Genomic DNA, 20,434 nt, shown 5'->3' with positions numbered 1-20,434 from the left:
CAAATAATAGATTAGATAAAATCTGTATTCAACCTTCTTATATAAGGCAAAAATTGAAGAAACATCATTCAGACCGGAAAAGGCATTGAGGCTATGTCCTTCTTAATTGGGTCAAGGTCTTTGTAAACTTTTTGCATGGTTTTACACGTCTTACGCAGAAATTTACTCCGAATTCCTCTTTTGGTTAACAGAAATTATTGCAGCGTTGCCAAAATGCCGTCTGCACTTCTGCTGGTCGCTGAAGGGAGTGAAGAGATGGAGGCAGTCATTTCTATAGACGTGATGAGACGCGGAGGGGTGAGCGACCTCGATCCATGCAGCCCCTACAAATTCGCTTTCAGTTTCATTAACATAACAATAACATTTCATTTTTTAAGGAATGCTTCAGTTTTCATCTTCTCCTTGTAGAAATTGGGTATATTATTGCATTTACCACAGGTCAAAACTGAAGTAAAAAGGTATTCTAATTTTGCAAAACATCTATCTTGTTTTCCATATTCAGTCAGTGTAATATGTATTGCTTATTTAAATACTAATACATGTAACTAATACATTTTAGAAGGATTATACAAGATAAACAGAAAGACGAGATAAAATTAATTTAACTTGTCCAGTAGAAACTTATTTTCTTTACCCCCAGATTGATGTGACAGTGGCAGGTGTCACAGGGACAGACCCAGTGAAGTGTAGTCGTGGGGTTGTTGTTGTCCCCGATAAAAGCTTGGACGAGGCCACAAAGGATACTTACGACATGGTGGTATTGCCTGGGGGCCTGGGAGGTGCCAACACATTTTCACAGGTAAGAATAAATGATATAGTTGGCATTTTAAGCATTATTTTCTTTTTTTTTTTAAATATTTATTTGTTAATTTTTCTACTGTACTTTTTTATGTGACTTTTAATCATATATCATCAATTACACTTCAGTCCACAACCTTTCTGACAAAATAGTCTAAGCTGATAAGATTGAAGAAATTGTAGTAGGCATATCTTGACTTTATAAATCTTAATTATCATTGTTATTATTATGCTGTCTTTGCTGTCCAATTTGGATGAAATTATTCTTATTTATGTTGAATTTGATGGAATTTATGTAAATAACAGTCACTGTGCCTTTTATTTGTAACAGTCAAACAAAGTGAAAGAAGTGTTACAGGCCCAGGAGGCTTCAGGAAAATGGATTGCAGCCATTTGTGCAGGTGTGAGAGATTAAAATTTGTCTCATCAATTAAATTGATTAATTTCGTTCTTCTGTATTTATCAGTTTAAAAGTTTTATATCATTTGCATAACAAGTAGTTTCAGTGCTATATGGATTTTTAGAGCTATGGTTTGAGCAGAAAATAATAGTTCGCACCATGTTCAATTCTTGCAGAGTCAAGGCATACATGATGCACAAATATATATAACAGAGTAAAGCACAGACTATTGTTTTTACCTCAAACTGTGGTTAAAGTCACTTGACAAAGAGTCACCAATCATCTTCTCCCATAAATCTCTGCTACTAGTGCATGTGCTGGTCTTTATATATTGCCTATAACATTTTTGTCCAAAAGTTTCTAAAAATTTTCATTCAAAGTACATAGTTGATTACACCATTACACTGCAGATTGTTATTTTCAGTACATGGATTTATTTTCCAATTGAGTGAAATGAAATATTCAAATTTTGGTTTTTGATTTTAAGCTCCCATAGCCCTTGTTAGTCATGGTATTTGCAAAGGTAAAACTATGACATCTCATCCCTCAGTCAAAGACAAGATGCTGCCCGGTAAGTTAATTAAACAATTTTTGTTGGCAGTTAATTAAAAAAGAAAACAAGTAAGATTTACTGTTAAACCTGTGTTTTAAGCATGTTATAATTTTACCAAAGGAAATTTTTTATGACTTTAAATTTTAATCAATGAGAGGAATTACGTAAAAAAAATGAAATAAAGTACCATACTTATCTGGGTTCCAACAGATTTGGATCGATCCATCTGGGTCGATCTAACTCCCTGGGGGTTCACGCTAAATTGCTGTCAGCTTCCGGGAGCCTAACGCGCACAAAAGTTAATTACCCCCTTACAGCTTTTAGTAGGCGGGACGGACATTTAAGTTGGTTAAGCTGACAGCAATCTTGTGAGACTCCCTAGGGGGATAGATCGATCTAAATGTCTGTAGAATGGTCTTTAAAACTTAAGTACTATCTTCACATATCCACTATTCATTTAATTTGTGAAACAAGGCCCTGTTATCTTTGCCGTCTTTCAGGTTGCACTTATTCCGAGGAGCGAGTGGTCAAGGATGGGAAGCTGCTGACCAGCAGAGGGCCAGGGACTGCCTTTGAGTTTGCTCTGGACATTGTCCAGGAACTGATGGGAAAAGAGAAGAGGGACGCCATCATCCCGCCAATGCTGGTCAAGGCCTGATTGGTCAGTCTGTCACTGGCCTGGCCACGACCGTAATCAAGGTTGATATATTGACCCTGAGTCAGAAGGGACAATTACAACTTATTTATTAGTTTCTTCAAGCAGCATCTAAAATTGAAGTTGTTTGCACATCAATATTTTAGTGTCTCACAAGACACCTTCCTCGGGAGGGGTGGTGGTGGTTTACACAGGCCCCTTGGCAAGGTAGATTCAAAAGAACTGCCCGACAAAAGTTTGTTTTGAGTCACCATTTTTCTGGGTTCTATACCATTTTTCGAGTTGGGTCAACTTAATTTGTAAAAGGTTCTTCTTTGCAGCAGAACCCCCCTTCCCATTCCCTTTTTAATGTCTGGCTACAGGTCTATATTAATTTTATTGTGCCTTCTACCCGAGGAGTGCATTTGAGTTTAGGTGTTATTTGAAACTTTTTAAATGTTTGAATACACAGAAATTGAGGACTTTGAACTCAAATTTACATAGACTTGATAATAAGGACCCAAGACTTTAAGGGTTTGGTAGCAATACCTGGTTCATGTTGGTTAACAAAAATAGTGCACTGATGCATTCTGTATGCTTCTGAAATATTGGATATTAAATATATATCATCATTTTATAAAAATGTGGAATTGAACACATGAAATGTGTAATTATTCTGTGTGTAGAAGTTGGCACCTAACAGTATGTGGCAGGTTTTAAGGAAGGCAACTTTGGATAACAAGTTTTAATTTTTTTTAAGAGAGGGAAGTATAAACTGGGGCTGAGCTGAACTTTTTTTTTTCAGTTACCGTGATAATAACAATCTGATTTCGAGTTCGAAATTAAGTTAGTAGAAACTGTAACCTCTATAAATTGAAAAAAGTTATAATGGCATTTGTCAACATAGTAGACAATGGTTAAAATCCATAGAAAAAATTAATCTTTATCAAAATTACATTCATTTGCTGCATGATCCTGACTAGCATGGCAGGAATGGTGCTCAGTTTTCAAAGAGAGTGAATTAAATAATGCCAAATACTTTGTATCAGTGTTCTTTTTTTAATTCTTTAACAGTGAGGGGAAAAACATACCATAACACACATAAAGTGAAAAAAAAATGCACCACACATACATCCAAGCCTCTACAGTTACATTACAAACTTTAAGTTGAATAACTGTTATACTGAATATTAACAAATTCTGAAATTCACAATATAATAATTCAATTATTTCACTTTCTTTTTTTGTGGCAAATTGTTTCTATCAACAGTAAGTCTTGGTCATCGCACAACCAATATTGTGTCCCACTCTTTCAGTTATATGTTCAGTAATGAAAAGGAATCCATTTTTGTACATGAAGTTACTTCTAAAGCACTGTATTCAAAGGGATAATAACTCTTCGTTTTGGCCAAAAAATGAATTTTTCTGTAGTAAACAACAATTTTCCCATACTTACCAATGGTTAATGAACCCATTTTCACATTCAAAGTTAGTCCCTGGTTTTTTTCTAAAAAGTTTGGTTTTTTGTTAAAATCTCTTAAGAGATTATAACAGAGTATTGCCATCAATGGAGGTCACGTGATATGAAGACAAGCTCAGATATCAGAATAATAGCTATAACTGCTGTTTTTGTTGTAAAACAGAATATATTATATTTCTATGAGTTATTCGCAATGTTTTTATAGTGCAATATAGATCTCATACGAAGAGTTATTATCCCTTTAATGGTATCCTTGTATCTAAACTGGTATGCTGAAGGTAATTTTAAAAAAAGCAATTGTTTACCCACCAATAAGTCCTTGCAGAGGTATCAGAAAGACCAAACATGATCAATATGGACAATTTTTGCATATGGTCACCCCCCCCCCACCCCCCCCCCCCCCCCACCCCCAATAGGATCCTATGCACTTGTGAAATCTTGCACAACCTTGCACAAAAAGACAGTTCTGAATAAAACTGACGGATATTATCAAAGGAATTTTTCTTTCTTCAGATCTGTTGACAATATGGCAAAAATATGTATAGTAGTATAAAGCTCACAGCTATCTGTCAAAATAATTAAGAAAAAATGTGCTGTGAAGGAGAAAGTCATTTTAAAGTACTTTGTGTTTAAACAATATTAATTTACATATAAAATTATATAATATATATTTGACTAAACCAAAGTACAGGTCCCAAAAACAGGTTTGTGACATTTAAAGGTGTAGCATTAATATGAAGCAAATTGTGTCATTAATACTTTACACCAAGCTTAGCTAGATTTCTTTAAAAAAAAAAAAACATTGCACAACAATACTAAAGACATTTCTAGGCAAGACACAGGATTTCAAAACTGCACAAGTTTCTAAAACCCTCTTTACACTGGACAACGTCCTTCCTTGCATGACCATGAAACTGGACGTAGAAAGAAGGCACAAGCATCACTTTGGTTGCAGAATGAATGCTCAATGCTCGTCAGTTGTCGGCATGTTAATGGTTATTATTTTTTCACTCTCTAACGGTGCAGAAAGAACGCCTTCCAGTGTAAAGGGGGCTTACGGTCCCTTTTGCCCATTACAGATGGCTAGGTATAGTGCAGTGTAAAGGGGGCTTACGGTCCCTTTTGCCCATTACAGATGGCTAGGTATAGTGAGCACATCTTGGTCTGGACCTGCAAATGCCACCTTCATTGAAACGGTCTATATGAAATGGATAGAAGTTAAGAGTCTATGCAATATTGTAACTTTGTAAAGAACAAAAATGTGACCATGGTCCTGTCTCAAGAAAAAGAAAAAAAAAAGAAAAAAGGAAGAAAGAAAAAGCACCCTTGTGATAACAAGAATGAAATAGTTTCTGTTCTAAATAAAATAAATATTCTCCATTCTGTTTTAGTAGACAACTGCAACCTTATCCTGAACTGAATAAGACCAAAAATATTTAAGGACTAACAGTTTATATTAACAGCAACCTGTGTGATAGTTGTAATGTTGTAATTCTCTGCTCTGCAATGAGTCCGACATAAACCTATGTTTTGTAATTCTGGGACTCCCTTCCTGGATCTTAAGAGGAACCCTCGTCAGAGACCACCTGATGAGCCTTCGATGCCAGCAGTCTTCTTGTAGGTCTTGATAAAAAATTCCAGGAAGATGAAGGTGAGCACCGTATGAGGACCAAGGCGGAAATAGTACGGTAAGAACCCCTTCCATAGACTGAACACGCCTTCTACCTTGACCACGCGTGTGAAGCAGTTCTGGATTAAAACAAAAACAAGGGATAAAAATGAGTTGAGAGCAATGTTTTTAAACATAAAAGATATTAAGCAGGACTTCACATCAAGGGTGGCCCAATGGCCCTGGGCCACTGAAAACCAACCTAGGGCCATTGAATGAATGGGGTCACTGGCCCAAAGAGCAAGTAAAATGTCAAGTGTCCAATCATCCTTGAATGTTTACCGATATCTCAGGCCAGTATCGAAAAAAGTTAGTGTCAAGCCCTGTTAAGATCTTAAAAGATATTTTCATTGATAAAATAATAGGAGTGAGAAAAAATTAGTTCACTGAAAAACAGATTTTCACCCACTGAAATTGATGAATATAAGGAGTTAAAACAAGCCTAAGCAGAATAAACTAACAGTATTAGGAGAAATAATAATTATAATTATCCAGTTTTCTGTAAATAAGTCTACAGCAAAAATGATTTTCCCTAACAAAAAGTCTGCAGCGTTGATAAACACATTGGTAAAAAGGTCAGATGCAGTTCAGAAAGGCCACCAAGTTTCACTTACACCAATATAGTTTTAAGTTTTTTGAAAACAGTGGTAATGTTATCCTTTTTAAATCTACAAATGCTGTAACGAAAGCAAAACATTTACAAAAATTTCCAGAAACATAGTTTTTTTTATATCTTCCAACATTAGAGCAAATTGAAAAGTTACAGCAAATCTTTTATCTCAACTATCTTCTTACAATTATATTTTTTTTACTTGAACATCATATATCAATACTTACCATGGCACCAGAGTATTCTGGCACTCCACTTACGACTTTCATATTTTGTAACCTAAAACAAGACAGAAAGTGGGCTATAAAATGACAAGTTCATTTTCACATCTTCCTGACTACCTGCTTATTCACATGTAACAGACATCACTCTGCTTCTGAGGGACCATTCCCAGACCCTATCGTACTAACTGTGGATTGATCTCCGATGGGGATTCTCCAAGGGGATTCTCGCTAAATTGCAATCAACTTTCAAGCAGCTTAGATGTCTGTCACGCCTTCTGAAGCTGCTATTAATTATTGTTTAGCAGCTTCAGTAGGCACCCCAGGCATGTAAGCTGCTTAATCTGAAAACAATTTAGCAAGAAAACCCTCGGAGATGGAGCTTGAAGGTTTCATTAAAAAAAAAAGATGAAAAATGAGTTAGTAAATTTAATAACTTATTTGAATAGGAGAGACAATGAAAGTCATCACATAACTTAATTTTGAAGAACATTTAAAATTAGAGAGTTAGAGGGTGGGGCAGGGGGTGGAAACTGCAAAAAACCTACATCTCAGCCCAACTTTAGTCCAATCAGCCTTCCTTTATACATGAAACAAATCATGCCTAGTTTTGACAAAATTTAGCGTTTATATGGATTAATATTACTTTACTAGAAACAAACCATATCTGGTTTTGACCTGATTTTGAAAAAATAAGAATTCAAACAGCTTCACATTTCTTCCCAAGAAACAAGCCCTACATGTAAATGGTTAAAGCCCAATTTTAGCAACTGTTCAAACAGTTTTTATTACATATTTGACAAGAACAATGACGTTCCTGGTTTTAACAATAAGAGTTCAACCGGCTTTACAATATTTTCATACAGTCAGGAAGGAAGCCATACCTGGTTTTCACAATATCCACTGGCATGGAGGCAATGGTTGTTACCAGACCACTGATCATACTGGCATTAAAGTGACAGAAAAGATTATCACGGAAATAACCTGAAATATTTCATAAATACAGCATATATATAATCATTAATGCTCTACTGGGATGAATTTTTTTTTATTCAGAAAGCAAGTTATACAATTTAAATTCTGTTTCTTAATTTTCACTTGACATTATTTCTCTTTATGAATCAAAAAAAATTTTCATTGCTTCCTTGACATATAATTTACCAAAGTAAGTAAAATGATAAATCAGTCATAACACGATTAGATAAATGTGTGTATGGAAGCATGTATACGTGTAAAAGTATGTGTGTATGTGTGCATGTATGAGTGTGTGTTAGTGTGCACATCTGTGAGTGCATTTGTGTCTATGTGTATGAGAAAAAGCAAGGGTTTGTACGTGTGTGTGTGTGTGTGTGTGTGTGTGTGTGTGTGCAAGCATTTGAACATGTGTGTAACTTTCACCTGATTTGAGAAGCATCTGTTTTGCCTGGGAGTAGGTGCCCAGTTGTGCAGCATTCACCACCATAGCACGGCCAACTGTGGGGAGGCAACCCTGGAACCAGGTCAAGGTCATAGTTCAACACAGGGTCAAGGTCAATAACACAGTCAAGGTAAGAGATAGGGATGAGTGCAGCGGTAAAGCCAGAGAGTAGAGGCCAAGATACTAAGTTCAAGGCAGATGGTTTAAAATAGGTGTCATTTTGTAAACATGAATCTAGCCAACAAACATTTATTTTCTATCATATTATAAATATACATATCATTCATTAACATGTACTTCTCAAACCTACTCATGGGTCAACTCTTAATGTGGTGCTTCATCGCTTACTTTATTTCATATTATGGAATTTTTCAGAATAACTGAAATATCACATAAAGTAGCCATACCCTCCACAATGTGGCAATTCCCTCTTCTTTCGTTATTCTTGACAAAGCATTAAACACATTGGTGTACCCTCTCTGTTGTTCTTTTGGTAACCTGGAATATTGCAACATGTGTATTAAAGGTTAATTAGGGTTTCTCTCTCTCTCTCTCTCTCTCTCTCTCTCTCTCTCTCTCCATCTCTCACTCTCCCACCCTCCCTCCCTCTTTTTTGACCCTCCCTCACTACTTCCCCTGCTCTCTCTCCCTCTGCGCATGCAAGATTGTCTTACTTTATATGCCTAATATCTGCAGCATGAACTCCAAAAAGCTTTTCTCAAAGCATGTGATAAATATGAAGCTCCGATGGCAATTAAAAGCTAAATGCTACAATCACATTCTTCTATACATAACAAAGTAGAATTGAAAGAAACAAAAGACCTGTAAGTTATTCTCATGAAAAGTTAATTGTTTAAAATTCAAATTCTTCTGCACTCTTCTTGGTGTGTGTATGTGTATGTGTGCATGTATTTGTGTGTGTTTATGTATGTATGTATGTATGTGTGTCTGTGCATTTTCATGTGTGCGAACGCACATATTTAGTGTTTTCTAAATGTCAGGGTGGAGACTGCTATTTAGAGAAAAATTCTGAAATGTGGCATGGGGCTCTCTGTATCGATTTCAAAAATAATAATACTTCTGGCTCCCATTAAGTTGGAAATCTGCTGATAGTAGGAAAAATCTCATAACGAAAAAATTAATACTTGGAGCAGCAAGGTTTTTGTGAGGCCCTGATGCAACGTGCAAAATGCACACACACAAACTTACCTGCCATCAGCACACATTCGTATGAGGGAAATCTCAGCGGGGGTACCAACAACTGCCCCACAACCACCAGCAACAAGACCAATAGCCAACAAAGAAGCAAAATTAGGATTCTCCCCCTGGTTCCTGTGAAAGACAAGAAAACACTTTGACATTTTATCCACAAATGTCCATGTCTAATATTCACTGACTTGCAATGCTATGATTTAGGTACTGTTCAACACCAAGTTGAATCCATGGACCAACTGATCTGCGGATCAAATATGGCAGACCTACTTGAAAGCATGCCGTGTATTCGCATTACTGGATTAAGCTGTACACTTTCAAGTGGGTTGTCCATATTTGATCCGCAGATCTGTTAGTCCGCAAATCAGCTTGGTTCTGAACAGTGACTTAGACAATGTTGCCAACTTTTTAGAAGGACTCAGGCTATTAACAGTAAAAACAAAAAAAAAAACACGAAAAAAAAACAGTAAAAGTCAAGAAATTTTTAGCAATGTGTTCTCACAACTGGACGTGTCCAATAATGTTTTTAGTGACGTATCTTACAGCACATTCAGAACAGCAGACTAACAAATCTGCGGATTAAAAATGGTCAGTCCACTTGAATGCCTGCTGCGTAATACCTGCAGGGAATCCATTCAGTGTCTCATTGGAAATTAAGCGACAAGTTCTTTAGTCAATAGTGGGTCACCACATTTGACCAGGGTATCTGTTAGTCCGCTGTTCTGAATGCACTCTCAGTGTCATTATTTTAACAGAATGCAAATTGAACATACCTAGCCCTGACCCTCTCCAAAAGACTTGTATAGATCCCAAGTCTGGTAGTAGTGTATGTTGCCTGCCTTAGCAACCCTGCTGAAAGACTGCAGAGAAAGAGAGAGAGACAGAGAACTAATAAGTCAAAACTGTATTTATATTATCTGTGATGTCATATCAATGTTTGACGGTATGTATATGTCAGTAATGCTATCATTTCGTATGTCTATGTGTGTCTGTGTGCCTATCCATCTGCATGTTCAATTATCTCTAAGTATCTATGCCCAAATACTAGTGTGTGTGTGTGTGTGTGTGTGTGTGTGTGTGTGTGTGTGTGTGTGTGTGTGTGTGTGTGTGTGTGTGTGTGTGTGTGTGTGTGTGTGTGTGTGTGTGTGTGTGTGTGTGTGTGTGTGTGTGTGTGTGTGTGCCTGTCTGTCTGTCACCTTGTCAGTCTGTCTGATTGTCTATCTGTCACCTTGCCAGTCTTTTGGAATGTCTATATGTCACCTTATCAGTCTGTCTGATAGTCTATCTGTCACCTTGTCAGCCTGACTGATTGTCTATCTGTCACCTTGTCAGTCTTTTGGAATGTCTATCTGTCACCTTGTCAGTCTGTCTGATAGTCTATCTGTCACCTTGTCAGCCTGACTGATTGTCTATCTGTCACCATGTCAGTCTTTCTGTCTATCTGTCACCTTGTCAGTCTGTCTGATTGTCTATCTGCCATCTTGTCAGTCTGACTAACTGTTGGCTTGTTGCCCTGTCTGTCTGGCTGTCTAAAAGCCTGTCTCAAGAGAGAAAGTGTACTTACCCAGCAAACAAGCCATTAAGTCCTTCCTTAACATGGATGGCCCTGATGGCATCAAAGGAACTGTTGTAGAGCCTAGGCGCCCCTCCTTCTCCTAGAATATAATGTGATATACTTGGTTTGACTAGATACCAAAGCTGGCAAACATACAGGAAAATCAGGGTGGTCAATTACTTAAGCCTCTTTGCAAAAAAAAGGAGCACAGATACACCAATACAGAAAGACACACGCACGAATGCGCACGCACATACACAGTGACTGTGACTTACACCAATGCCAGTGCATTTTTGGTGAAATGAATAATTACATATCTAATTTAATAAAACATGCAGTACTTCGTTTTTCTATGTACAATGTACTGGGAAACTTATGTACCACTTAATTGCAATCTGTTCTTCACCACATCCAAGGGTTGCACAAAGCATGTTGCCAGCATGCTGAAAGAAAATGGAACATTATGTTTGCATCACTGTAACTTAAAATCTTCAAAAGCTACATGTGTTTATATGGATTGAGGTTGTAGCCTGCAACATGTAGGGTACTGTAGGCATGGCATATTTTGAGGGTCAAATGACAATGTTAATTATATTATTATAAGTTTTTATTGTATGTTCTTTGTTCTGATAGCTGGCATTGTGAATAAAAACAAGATAGATAGGGTGTATAAAAACAGGCAGTTTTATGCAAATTGTTATACTTGAAAGATGTAATTTTGCATTGTGATTTACTAGCGTGGTGTACTGTAAAATCATTTTACATGCTATTTCAATTCATTAACTTATCAAGGTGTTACCACATATGTGTAAGCATAGCCAGTACATATCAGAATCGTCAATAGGAGTGCTTATTCGCATGAATTTTCGTGCTACGTGCTACGTTGACCTCTATCAATGCAATACCAATGCGTTTCCGTTCATTCGGAAGATCGCCATGCAAAATCTTTCATTCGCTTCGTTTTGCGATGAAAACAAAATTGAAATGACGAATAGCACAAAACCTGGAGCTGTCCCTTCACTAAATGACAACAAATTCTTACCCCGCGCTTCCCCCAAAGAGGAACTTAATACGCTTGGGGATCCCTTTATCCGCCATCTTGCCGCTTGGTGACCTTTACCTTCTCCACTTCACGAACGTGTAATGTGACACAAACATTTCTATTTTCCTTTTGGTTATTTTCCAATGTTTGTTTTTTCATTTTTATTTAATTATACATATTATATGTATCTCTCATAAATATCAATATTTGTGTCACATGACACGTTCGTGATAAGCTGTATGGAGCAAGGTAAAGGTCACTGCTTTAACCATTTTTGGCCTATAATAATTTTATTGTACCTTCTACCTGAGGAGTGCGTTTGAGTTTAGGTGCTCAGTTTTCAAGGAGATTGAAGTAAAAAATTCCAAATACTTTGTATCAGTGTTCTTTTTTTTATTCTTTAACAGTGAGGAGAAACATACCAAGAGAAAAAAAACTGTGCCACACATACATCCAAGCCTCTACAGTTACATTATAGACTTTAGCTGAATAACTGTTATACTGAATATTAACAAATTTTGAAATTCACAATTATTTTACTTTCTTTTCTTGTGGCAAATTGTTTCTATCAACAGTAAGTTGCAGAGAAAACAAATTCAGCATCTTTGCACCACCAATATTATGTCCTACTCTTTCAGTTATATGTTCAGTAATGAAAAGGAATCCATTTTTGTACATCAAGTTACTTCTAAAGCACTGTATTTAATGGTATCCTTGTATCTAAACTGGTATGCTGAAGGTAATTTTTTAAAAGAAAAAAAGCAATTTTTTTACCCACCAATGAGTGGGGTCATTGCAGAGGTATCAAAAAGACAAAACATGATCAATATGGACAATTTTTGCATGTGCCCCCCCCCCCCCCCCCCCCCCCCTTAGGATCCTATGCACTTGTGAAACCTTACACAAAAAGGCAGTTCTGAATAAAACTGGTGGATATTATCAAAATAATTTTTTTTTCTTCAGATCTGTTGACAATATGGCAAAAATATGTATAGTAGTATAAAGCTCACAGCTATCTGACAAAGTAATTAAGAAAAAATGTGCCTCCAATGAGGGGAAAAAATTATAAAGTACTTTGCATTTAAACAATATTTATTTAGTAATACATGTAAAATTATATAATATATATTTGACTAAACCGAAGTACAGGTCCCAAAAATAGGTTTGTGGCATTTAAAGTCGAAGCATTTATATGAAGCAAATTGTGTCATTAATACTTTACACCAAGCTTAGTTATAGTCCTAAAAGAAAAAAAAAAACTTGCACAACTAAAGACATTTCTAGGCAAGACACACAGGATTTCAAAACTGCACAAGACACTGGACGATGTCCTTCCTTGCGTGACCATGAAACTGGAGGTAAGCATCACTTTGGTTGCAGAATGAATGTTCAATGATCGGCCAGTTGTCAGCATGTTAAAGGGATAACAACTGTTTGTAAGTTATCTATTTTTCATAATAAATGCATTGTAAACAGCTCATAGAAATATAATTAATTCTAGTTTACCACCAAAAATGGTTAACACAATTATTCTGGAATTTGTTTGCCACCACATCATGTGACCTCCATAGATGGCTACACTCTAATAATCTCTTAAGAGAAATCATAAAACACCAAAATTATTAGAAAAAAAATGTGGGAATGGATTCATTAACCATAATAAAGTAAACTGTCCTTTACCCCAGGAAAATCCATTTTTTGGCCAAAATGAACAGTTGTTATCCCTTAAAGGGGTAATAACTCTTCGTATGAGATCTATATTTCACAATAAAAACCTTGTGAATAACTCATAGAAATATAGTATATTCTGTTTTACCACAAAAAAGCAGTTATAGCTATTATTCTGATATCTGAGCTTGTCTTTAGACCACGTGACCTCCATTGATGGCTATACTATGTTAAAATCTCTTAAGAGATTTTAACAAAAAACCAAACTTTTTAGAAAAAAACCAGGGACCAACTTTGAATGTAAAAATGGATTCATTAACCATTGGAAAGTATGGGAAAATTGTTGTTTACTCCAGGAAAATTCATTTTTTGGCCGAAACGAAGAGTTATTATTGCTTTAAATGATTATTATTTTTTTCACTCTCCAACGGTGTCGTACTACGGGATGCAGAAAGAACACCTTCCAGTGTAAAGGGGGCTTACGGTCCCTTTTGCCTGTTACAGATGGCTTGGTAGCGAGCACATCTGGATCGGGACCTGCAAATGCCACCCTCATTGTAACCATCTATATGAAATGGGTAGAAGTTAGAGTCTATGCAATATTGTAACTTTTTAAAGAAAGAAAATGTGACCATGGTCCTGTTTCAAGAAAAAGAAAAGAAAAAAAAAAAAGAAAGAAGGAAAAATTGTCTTACTCAAAGCACTGGCAGTCCAATTCAAACAAACATTGCATCCTTGTGATAACAAGAAAGAAATAGTTTCTGTTCTAAATAAAATATTCTCCACTCTGTTTTAGTAGACAACTGCAGACTTATCCTGAACTGAATAAGACCAAAAATATTTAAGGACTAACAGTTTATATTAACAGCATCCTGTGTGATAGTTGTAATGTTGTAATTCTCTGCTCTGCACTGAATCCGACATAAACCTATGTTTTGTAATTCTGGGACTCCCTTCCTGGATCTTAAGAGAAACCCTCTTCAGAGACCACCTGATGAGCCTTCAATGCCCTTAGTCTTCTTGTAGGTCTTGATAAAAAATTCCAAGAATATGAAGGTGAGCACCGTATGAGGACCAAGGCGGAAATAGTACGGCATGAAACCCTTCCATAGACTGAACACGCCTTCTACCTTGATTACGCGTGTGAAGCAGTTCTGAATTTAAAAAATAAAACAAATAAGGGATTAAAATGAGTCGAGAGCAATGTTTTTAAATGTAAAATATCTTAAGATCTTAAAAGATATTTTCATTGATAAAAAATAATAGGAGTAAAAAAAATTAGTTCATTGAAAAACAGATTTTCACGCACTGAGATTGATGAATTGTAGGACTGAAAACAGAACAAACTAGACAGAACAAACTAAAAGTATCAGGAGAAAGTTACAGCAAATCTTTTATCTCAACTATCTTCTAACAATTATTTTTTTTTACTTGAACATCATATATCAATACTTACTATGGCACCAGAGTATTCCGGCACTCCACTTACGACTTTCATATTTTGTAACCTAAAACAAGACAGAAAGTGGGCTATAAAATGACAAGTTCATTTTCACATCTTCCTGACTACCTGCTTATTCACATGTAACGAACATCACTCTGCTTCATAGGGACCATTCCTAGACCCTATCGTACTAACTGTGGATTGATCCATCTCCGAGGAGATTCTCGCTAAATTGCAATCAACTTAAGTGGCTTAGATGTCTGTCACACCTACTGAAGCTGCTAGTAGGTAATTAATTATTGTTTAGCAGCTTCAGTAGGCACCCCAGGAAACTGCAAAAAAACCTACATTTCATCCCAACTTCAGTCCAATCAGCCTTCTTTTATACATGAAACAAATCATGCCTAGTTTAGACAATTAGCGTTCATATGGATTAATATTACTTTACTAGAAACAAACCATATCTGGTTTTAACCTGATTTTTAAAAAATAAGGATTTAAACAGCTTCACATTTCTTCCCAAGAAACAAGCTCTACAAATGGTTAAAACCCAATTTTAGCAACTATTCACATATTTTTTTTATTACATATATGACAAGAACAATGACATTCCTGGTTTAGAAAATAACAGTTCAACGAGCTTTACAATATTTTCATACAGTCAGGAAGGAAGCCATACCTGGTTTTCACAATATCCACTGGCATGGAGGCAATGGTTGTTACCAGACCACTGATCATACTGGCATTAAAGTGGCAGAAAAGATTATCACGGAAATAACCTGAAATATTCCATAAACACAGCAAATGTATATATAATTAAATAATTTTCACTTGACATATTTTCTCTTTATCAATCAAAAAAATAAAAAAATTCATTGCTTCCTTGATTCAAATAATTTACCAAAGGAAGTAAAATGATAAATCAGTCATAACGCAATTAGATAAATGTGTGTATGGAAGCATGTATACGTGTAAAAGTATGTGTGTGTGTGTGCATGTATGAGAGTGTGTTAGTGTGCACATCTGTGAGCGCATTTGTTGGTTTGTACTTGAGTGTGTGTTCGTGTGTGTGTGTGCAAGCATTTGAACATGTGTGTTACGCCCCATTTCCATAGATTTTTAGTTCCATCTATCCCTGTGAGGAGTCCCACTAGATTACTGTCAGCTTGGCTGGCTTAAGCGTCTGTCCCACCTAAAAGGGGGTAATCAACTATGGTGCCCGCTCGGCTGACTGCAATTAAGTGTGAACCCCCAGGGAGTTAGGTCGATCTAACAGCCCATTTCCATAGATTAGATCGACCTTACTCCCTGGGGGTTCACGCTAAATAGCTGTCAGCCGGGCGGACACAAAAGTTAATTACCCCTTACAGCTTGTAGTAGGCGGGGACGGACACTTAAGGCGGATTATCTGACAGTAATCTAGTGAGACTCCCCGCAGTGATAGATCGATCTAAAGTTGTGGGAATAGACCCTATAACTTAATCTTTAGATCGATCTAAATCTATGGGAGGCACCCTAACATTCACCTGTTTTGAGAAGCATCTGTTTTGCCCGGGAGTAGGTGCCCAGTTGTGCAGCATTCACCACCATAGCACGGCCAACTGTGGGGAGGCAACCCTGGAACCAGGTCAAGGTCATAGTTCAACACAGGGTCAAGGTCAATAACACAGTCAAGGTGAGAGATAGGGGTGTGTGCAGCGGTAAAGCCAGAGAGTAGAGGCCAAAATACTAAGTTCAAGACAGATGGTTTAAAATAGGTGTCATTTTGTAAACATGAATCTAGCAAAAAACCACACTTGTTCTCTACCACATAATAAATAAATATTGCATTCATTAACATGTACTTCTCTAAGCTTCTCATGGCTTAATTCCTGATGTGGTGTTTCATTGCTTACTTCATTTCATATTATGGAATTTTTCAGAATAACTGAAATATCACATAAAGTAGCCATACCCTCCACAATGTGGCAATTCCCTCTTCTTTCGTTATTCTTGACAAAGCATTAAACACATTGGTGTACCCTCTCTGTTGTTCTTTTGGTAACCTGGAATATTGCAACATGTGTATTGCAGGCTTATTTGGGTTTCCTCTAACAGACATGCTGAAACTGTCGGTCTGATCAGCATGAATGGCAAAATTTGTCTGGACTGGTAAAAAAATTGGACTCGGTCGGTCCAAAGGACCGACAAGAGTTTTAAGAGCTGCAATTTTGAATTTACAGTCATCATTCGGCATACTTCACTAATAAAATTATATAAGACCCAAAGTGTTTTTTCACTTCCATTTCAAACCTGTCACATTCACAAATAAAGTACTAGTAAGCCAGTCATTACTGCCAGTCCAAATGTCCGACCATTCTGAAAAGTTCTCAGCATGTCTGCTCTCACTCTCTGTCTCTTTTTTTGCCCCTCCCTCACTCCTTCCGCTGCAATCATATTCTTCTTTACATAACAATGTAGAATTGAAAGCAACAAAAGACCTGGTAAGTTATTCTCATGAAAAGTTAAATTTTTAAAAGAAATTAAATTCACCTGCACACATCTTAGTGTATGTATGCGTGTGTATGTATGTGTGTGTACTTTCACGTGTGCGAGTGCACATATTTAGTGTTTCTAAATACCAGGGATGAGACTGCTAGTTAGTGAAAAATTCTGAAAAAAATCGCATGAGGCCCTCTGTATCTGGCTCAAAAATAATACTTTTGGCTCCCATAAAGTTGGAAATCTGCTGCACTAGTGGGCTTCATTTGGTCTTAAAGTGCAATTAAAAAACACAAATGATCTTAAAACATGATCTTAAAACATGTGTAAGACCAGACCTCCCCTTACACATTCTCCTATTGTGAGCAGAGGTGTCCTCTATTGTGAGGGGAGGTGTCCCCTTGTGACGGGAGGAAACTGCTTGACCACTTAAATAAATGTTAGATCATTTTTGATCTTAAAAGCAGATTCAGTCCATTTTAAGACTTCTGTTGTAATGATTAAGATCGTGTAAGATCACTTGTGAACTTAAATTGCACTTTAAGACCATGTCTAGCCCACTAGTGCTGATACTAGTGGGAAAAATTTCATAACAAAAAAATTAATCCCCTTGGGAGTGAAATGGTTTTGAGCATCAAGTTTTTGTAAGGCCCTGGTGCAACATGCACACATGCATTCGATCACGTGTGCACAAACTCACACAAACTTACCTGCCATCAGCACACATTCGTATGAGGGAAATCTCAGCGGGGGTTCCAACGACTGCCCCACAACCACCAGCAACAAGACCAATAGCCAACAAAGAAGCAAAATTAGGATTTTCCCCCTGGTTCCTGTGAAAGACAAGAAAACACTTTCATCCACAAATGTCCCTGTCTAAAATTCACTGATTTGCAATGCTATGATTTAGGCCCTGTTTAAAACCAAGTTGAATCCATGGACTCAATGATCTGCAGATCAAATATGGCAGACTTACTTGAAAGTATGCCTGTAATCTCTGTGGGGAATGCATTACTGGATTAAGCGTTACTCTTTTAAGTGGGTCGTCCATATTTGATCCGCAGATCAGTTAGTCCACAAATCAGCTTGGTTCTGAACAGGCCCTTAGACAATGTTGCCAACTTTTTACAAGGACTCGGGCTGTTAACAGTAAGAACAAAAAAAAAAGTCATGAAAATGCATTCTCACAACTGGAAGTTCCAATAATGTTTTTTATCAACGTATCTTACAGCACATTCAGAACAGCAGACTAACAAATCTAAGGATCAAATATGGTCAGTCCGCATGAATGCAATGTCAATAGTGGGTCACAACATTTGACCAGGGTATCTGTTAGTCCGCTGTTCTGAATACACTCTCAGTTTCATTATTTTAACTGAATGCAAATTGACCTTACCTAGCCCTGACCCTATCCAAGAGAGTAGTATAGATCCCAAGCCTGGTAGTAGTGTATGTTGCCTGCCTTAGCAACCCTGCTGAAAGACTGCAGATCAAAAGAGAGAGAACTAATAAATCAAAATTGTATTAATATTATCTTTGATGTCATATCAATGTCTGACAGTATATATCTGTCAATAATGCTATCATTTCGTATGTCTGTGTGTGTCTGCATGTCTATCCTTCTGCATGTTCAATTACCTCTCAGCATCTATGCCCAAATGTGTGAGTGTGTATGTGTCTGTCTATCTGTCACCTTGTCAGTCTGTCTGATTGTCTATCTGTCACCTTGGCAGTCTGTCAACTTGTCTATCTGTCACCTTGTCAGTCTGTCTGATTGTCTATCTGTCAATAATGTTATCATTTCGTATGTCTGTATCTGTCTGCATGTCTACCCATTTGTCTGTTCAACTATCTCTCAGCATCTCAGCATAGCTTACCCTGTCTGTCTGTCTAACAGCCTGTCTCAAGAGAGAAAGTGTACTTACCCAGCAAACAAGCCATTAAATCCTTCCTTCACATAGATGGCCCTGATGGCGTCAAAGGAACTGTTGTAGAGCCTAGGCGCCCCTCCTTCTCCTAGAATATAATGTGATATCCGTACTTGGCTTGACTAGACACCAAAGCTGACAAACATACAGAAAAATTCGGGTAGTCAATTACTTATGCCTCTTCGTAAAAACAGGAGCACAGATACACTGATACAAAAAGACACACACACACACACACACACACACACACACACTGACTGTGACAGACCGATGCCAGTGCATTTTTGGTGAAATGCATTATATAGCTAATTTAATCAAACAAGCAGTACTTTGTTTTTCTATGTACAATGTTCTGGGAAACTTACGCACCACTTAATTGCAATCTGTTCTTCACCACATCCAAGGGTTGCACAAAGCATGTTGCCAGCATGCTGAAAGGCAATGGAATATTATGTTTGCACCTTTTATAAACATTGTAACTTAAAATCATTAAAAGATAAATGTGTTTATATGGATTGAGGTTGCAGCCTGCAACATGTAGGGTACTGTAAGCATGGCATGTATTGAGGGTCAAATGACAATGCTAATTATTTTATTTTGAGTTTTTATTGTATGTTCTTTGTTCAGAAATCTTGCATGATATGGAATATAAACAAGCTAGAAAGGGTGTATTAAACAGGCATTTTTATGCAATTTGTTTAAAAATACTTGAAAGATGTAATTTTGCATTGTGATTTACTAGGGTGGTGTATTGTAAAATCATTTCACATGTTTTTTCAATTCACTAACTGATCAAAGTGGGCTTTAAGCAACCACACTTGGGGGGGGGGGGGGGGGTAATACAGTGGAAGTACCCATACATGTTTGCGTTATCTTCTAAAATTTGGTGTACAGTCTAATCTCACAATGGTCTTGGCACAGGAGGAACCTTTTAAAATCTCTCTGCTAAAATCTGTAATGACATCGTTGACCTCTAAATACCAATGCGTTCCCGTTCATTCGGAAGATCGCAGGGCAAAATCTTTCATTCGCTTCGTTTTGCGATGAAAAGAAAATTGAAATGACGAATAGCACAGAACCTGGAGCTGCCCCTTTACTAAATGCCAACATATTCTTACCCCGCGCTTCCCCCAAAGAGGAAATTAACACTCTTGGGTATCCCTTGATCCGCCATCTTGCCGCTTGGTGACCTTTACCTTGCTCCACGTACAGCTTATCACGAACATGTCATGTGACACAAATATTTCTATTTATGGAATATACATATAATATCTATAATTAAATCAATAAAACCTTGGAAAATAACCCAAACGCTGTGTAAA

At 37.0% G+C, this 20,434-nt stretch overlaps 3 protein-coding genes and 1 long non-coding RNA gene across 5 annotated transcripts; 1 reads left to right on the top strand and 3 right to left on the bottom strand.

The window, feature by feature from the left end:
* The first annotated feature begins 91 nt into the window (after positions 1–91).
* On the top strand, positions 92–3,428 carry LOC106174742 (glutathione-independent glyoxalase DJR-1.1). Of its 2 annotated transcripts, none has more exons than XM_013556457.3 (5): positions 92–297; positions 641–799; positions 1,130–1,199; positions 1,686–1,769; positions 2,252–3,428. In XM_013556457.3, exons 1-5 carry the CDS (start codon positions 136–138, stop codon positions 2,407–2,409), a joined length of 633 nt encoding a protein of 210 aa, XP_013411911.2. In that variant the 5' UTR covers positions 92–135; the 3' UTR covers positions 2,410–3,428. The 2 variants fall into 2 exon arrangements, with proteins under 2 accessions (XP_013411911.2, XP_086852249.1); XM_086996123.1 differs by lacking the exon at positions 92–297 and adding an exon at positions 323–458.
* LOC106174648 (mitochondrial 2-oxoglutarate/malate carrier protein) lies at positions 3,425–11,740 on the bottom strand. The gene is made up of 10 exons (XM_013556341.3): positions 11,592–11,740; positions 10,931–10,992; positions 10,559–10,649; positions 9,768–9,854; positions 8,992–9,114; positions 8,190–8,280; positions 7,764–7,854; positions 7,250–7,349; positions 6,372–6,423; positions 3,425–5,614 (listed from the first exon to the last, which is right to left on the bottom strand). Exons 1-10 carry the CDS (start codon positions 11,645–11,647, stop codon positions 5,441–5,443), a joined length of 927 nt encoding a protein of 308 aa, XP_013411795.1. The 5' UTR covers positions 11,648–11,740; the 3' UTR covers positions 3,425–5,440.
* On the bottom strand, positions 10,039–10,562 carry LOC147759875 (uncharacterized). The gene is made up of 2 exons (XR_015331195.1): positions 10,443–10,562; positions 10,039–10,318 (listed from the first exon to the last, which is right to left on the bottom strand). It is a non-coding gene; the product is annotated as an uncharacterized LOC147759875 (long non-coding RNA).
* Positions 11,741–11,963: 223 nt separating the features above from the next.
* LOC106174569 (mitochondrial 2-oxoglutarate/malate carrier protein) lies at positions 11,964–20,412 on the bottom strand. The gene is made up of 10 exons (XM_013556227.2): positions 20,231–20,412; positions 19,482–19,543; positions 19,110–19,200; positions 18,581–18,667; positions 17,895–18,017; positions 16,658–16,748; positions 16,230–16,320; positions 15,383–15,482; positions 14,716–14,767; positions 11,964–14,413 (listed from the first exon to the last, which is right to left on the bottom strand). The coding sequence occupies exons 1-10, from the start codon at positions 20,284–20,286 to the stop codon at positions 14,240–14,242; spliced, it is 927 nt and encodes a 308-aa protein (XP_013411681.1). The 5' UTR covers positions 20,287–20,412; the 3' UTR covers positions 11,964–14,239.
* Positions 20,413–20,434: the final 22 nt, after the last annotated feature.

This window comes from Lingula anatina, chromosome 9 (assembly GCF_051362555.1).
Source record: "Lingula anatina isolate TDL-2025a chromosome 9, LinAna3.0, whole genome shotgun sequence".
Classification (NCBI taxonomy): Eukaryota; Metazoa; Brachiopoda; class Lingulata; order Lingulida; family Lingulidae; genus Lingula; species Lingula anatina.
Note: the sequence above shows the minus strand (reverse complement) of the source record. Positions and strands in the feature narration are given on the sequence as shown.

Coding starts and splice junctions, on each gene's coding strand:
- LOC106174648 (XM_013556341.3), bottom strand. CDS start 11,647: ATGGCGGATAAAGGGATCCCCAAGCGTATTAAGTTCCTCTTTGGGGGA. Junction 7,855..8,189: donor GAATTGCCACATTGTGGAGG/GTATGGCTACTT, acceptor ACCTGGTTCCAG/GGTTGCCTCCCCACAGTTGG. Junction 6,424..7,249: donor GTGGATATTGTGAAAACCAG/GTATGGCTTCCT, acceptor GTCTTGTTTTAG/GTTACAAAATATGAAAGTCG.
- LOC106174742 (XM_013556457.3), top strand. CDS start 136: ATGGTTTTACACGTCTTACGCAGAAATTTACTCCGAATTCCTCTTTTG. Junction 298..640: donor ACGTGATGAGACGCGGAGGG/GTGAGCGACCTC, acceptor CTTTACCCCCAG/ATTGATGTGACAGTGGCAGG. Junction 1,770..2,251: donor CAAAGACAAGATGCTGCCCG/GTAAGTTAATTA, acceptor GCCGTCTTTCAG/GTTGCACTTATTCCGAGGAG.
- LOC106174569 (XM_013556227.2), bottom strand. CDS start 20,286: ATGGCGGATCAAGGGATACCCAAGAGTGTTAATTTCCTCTTTGGGGGA. Junction 18,018..18,580: donor TTGGATAGGGTCAGGGCTAG/GTAAGGTCAATT, acceptor TGTCTTTCACAG/GAACCAGGGGGAAAATCCTA. Junction 16,321..16,657: donor GAATTGCCACATTGTGGAGG/GTATGGCTACTT, acceptor ACCTGGTTCCAG/GGTTGCCTCCCCACAGTTGG.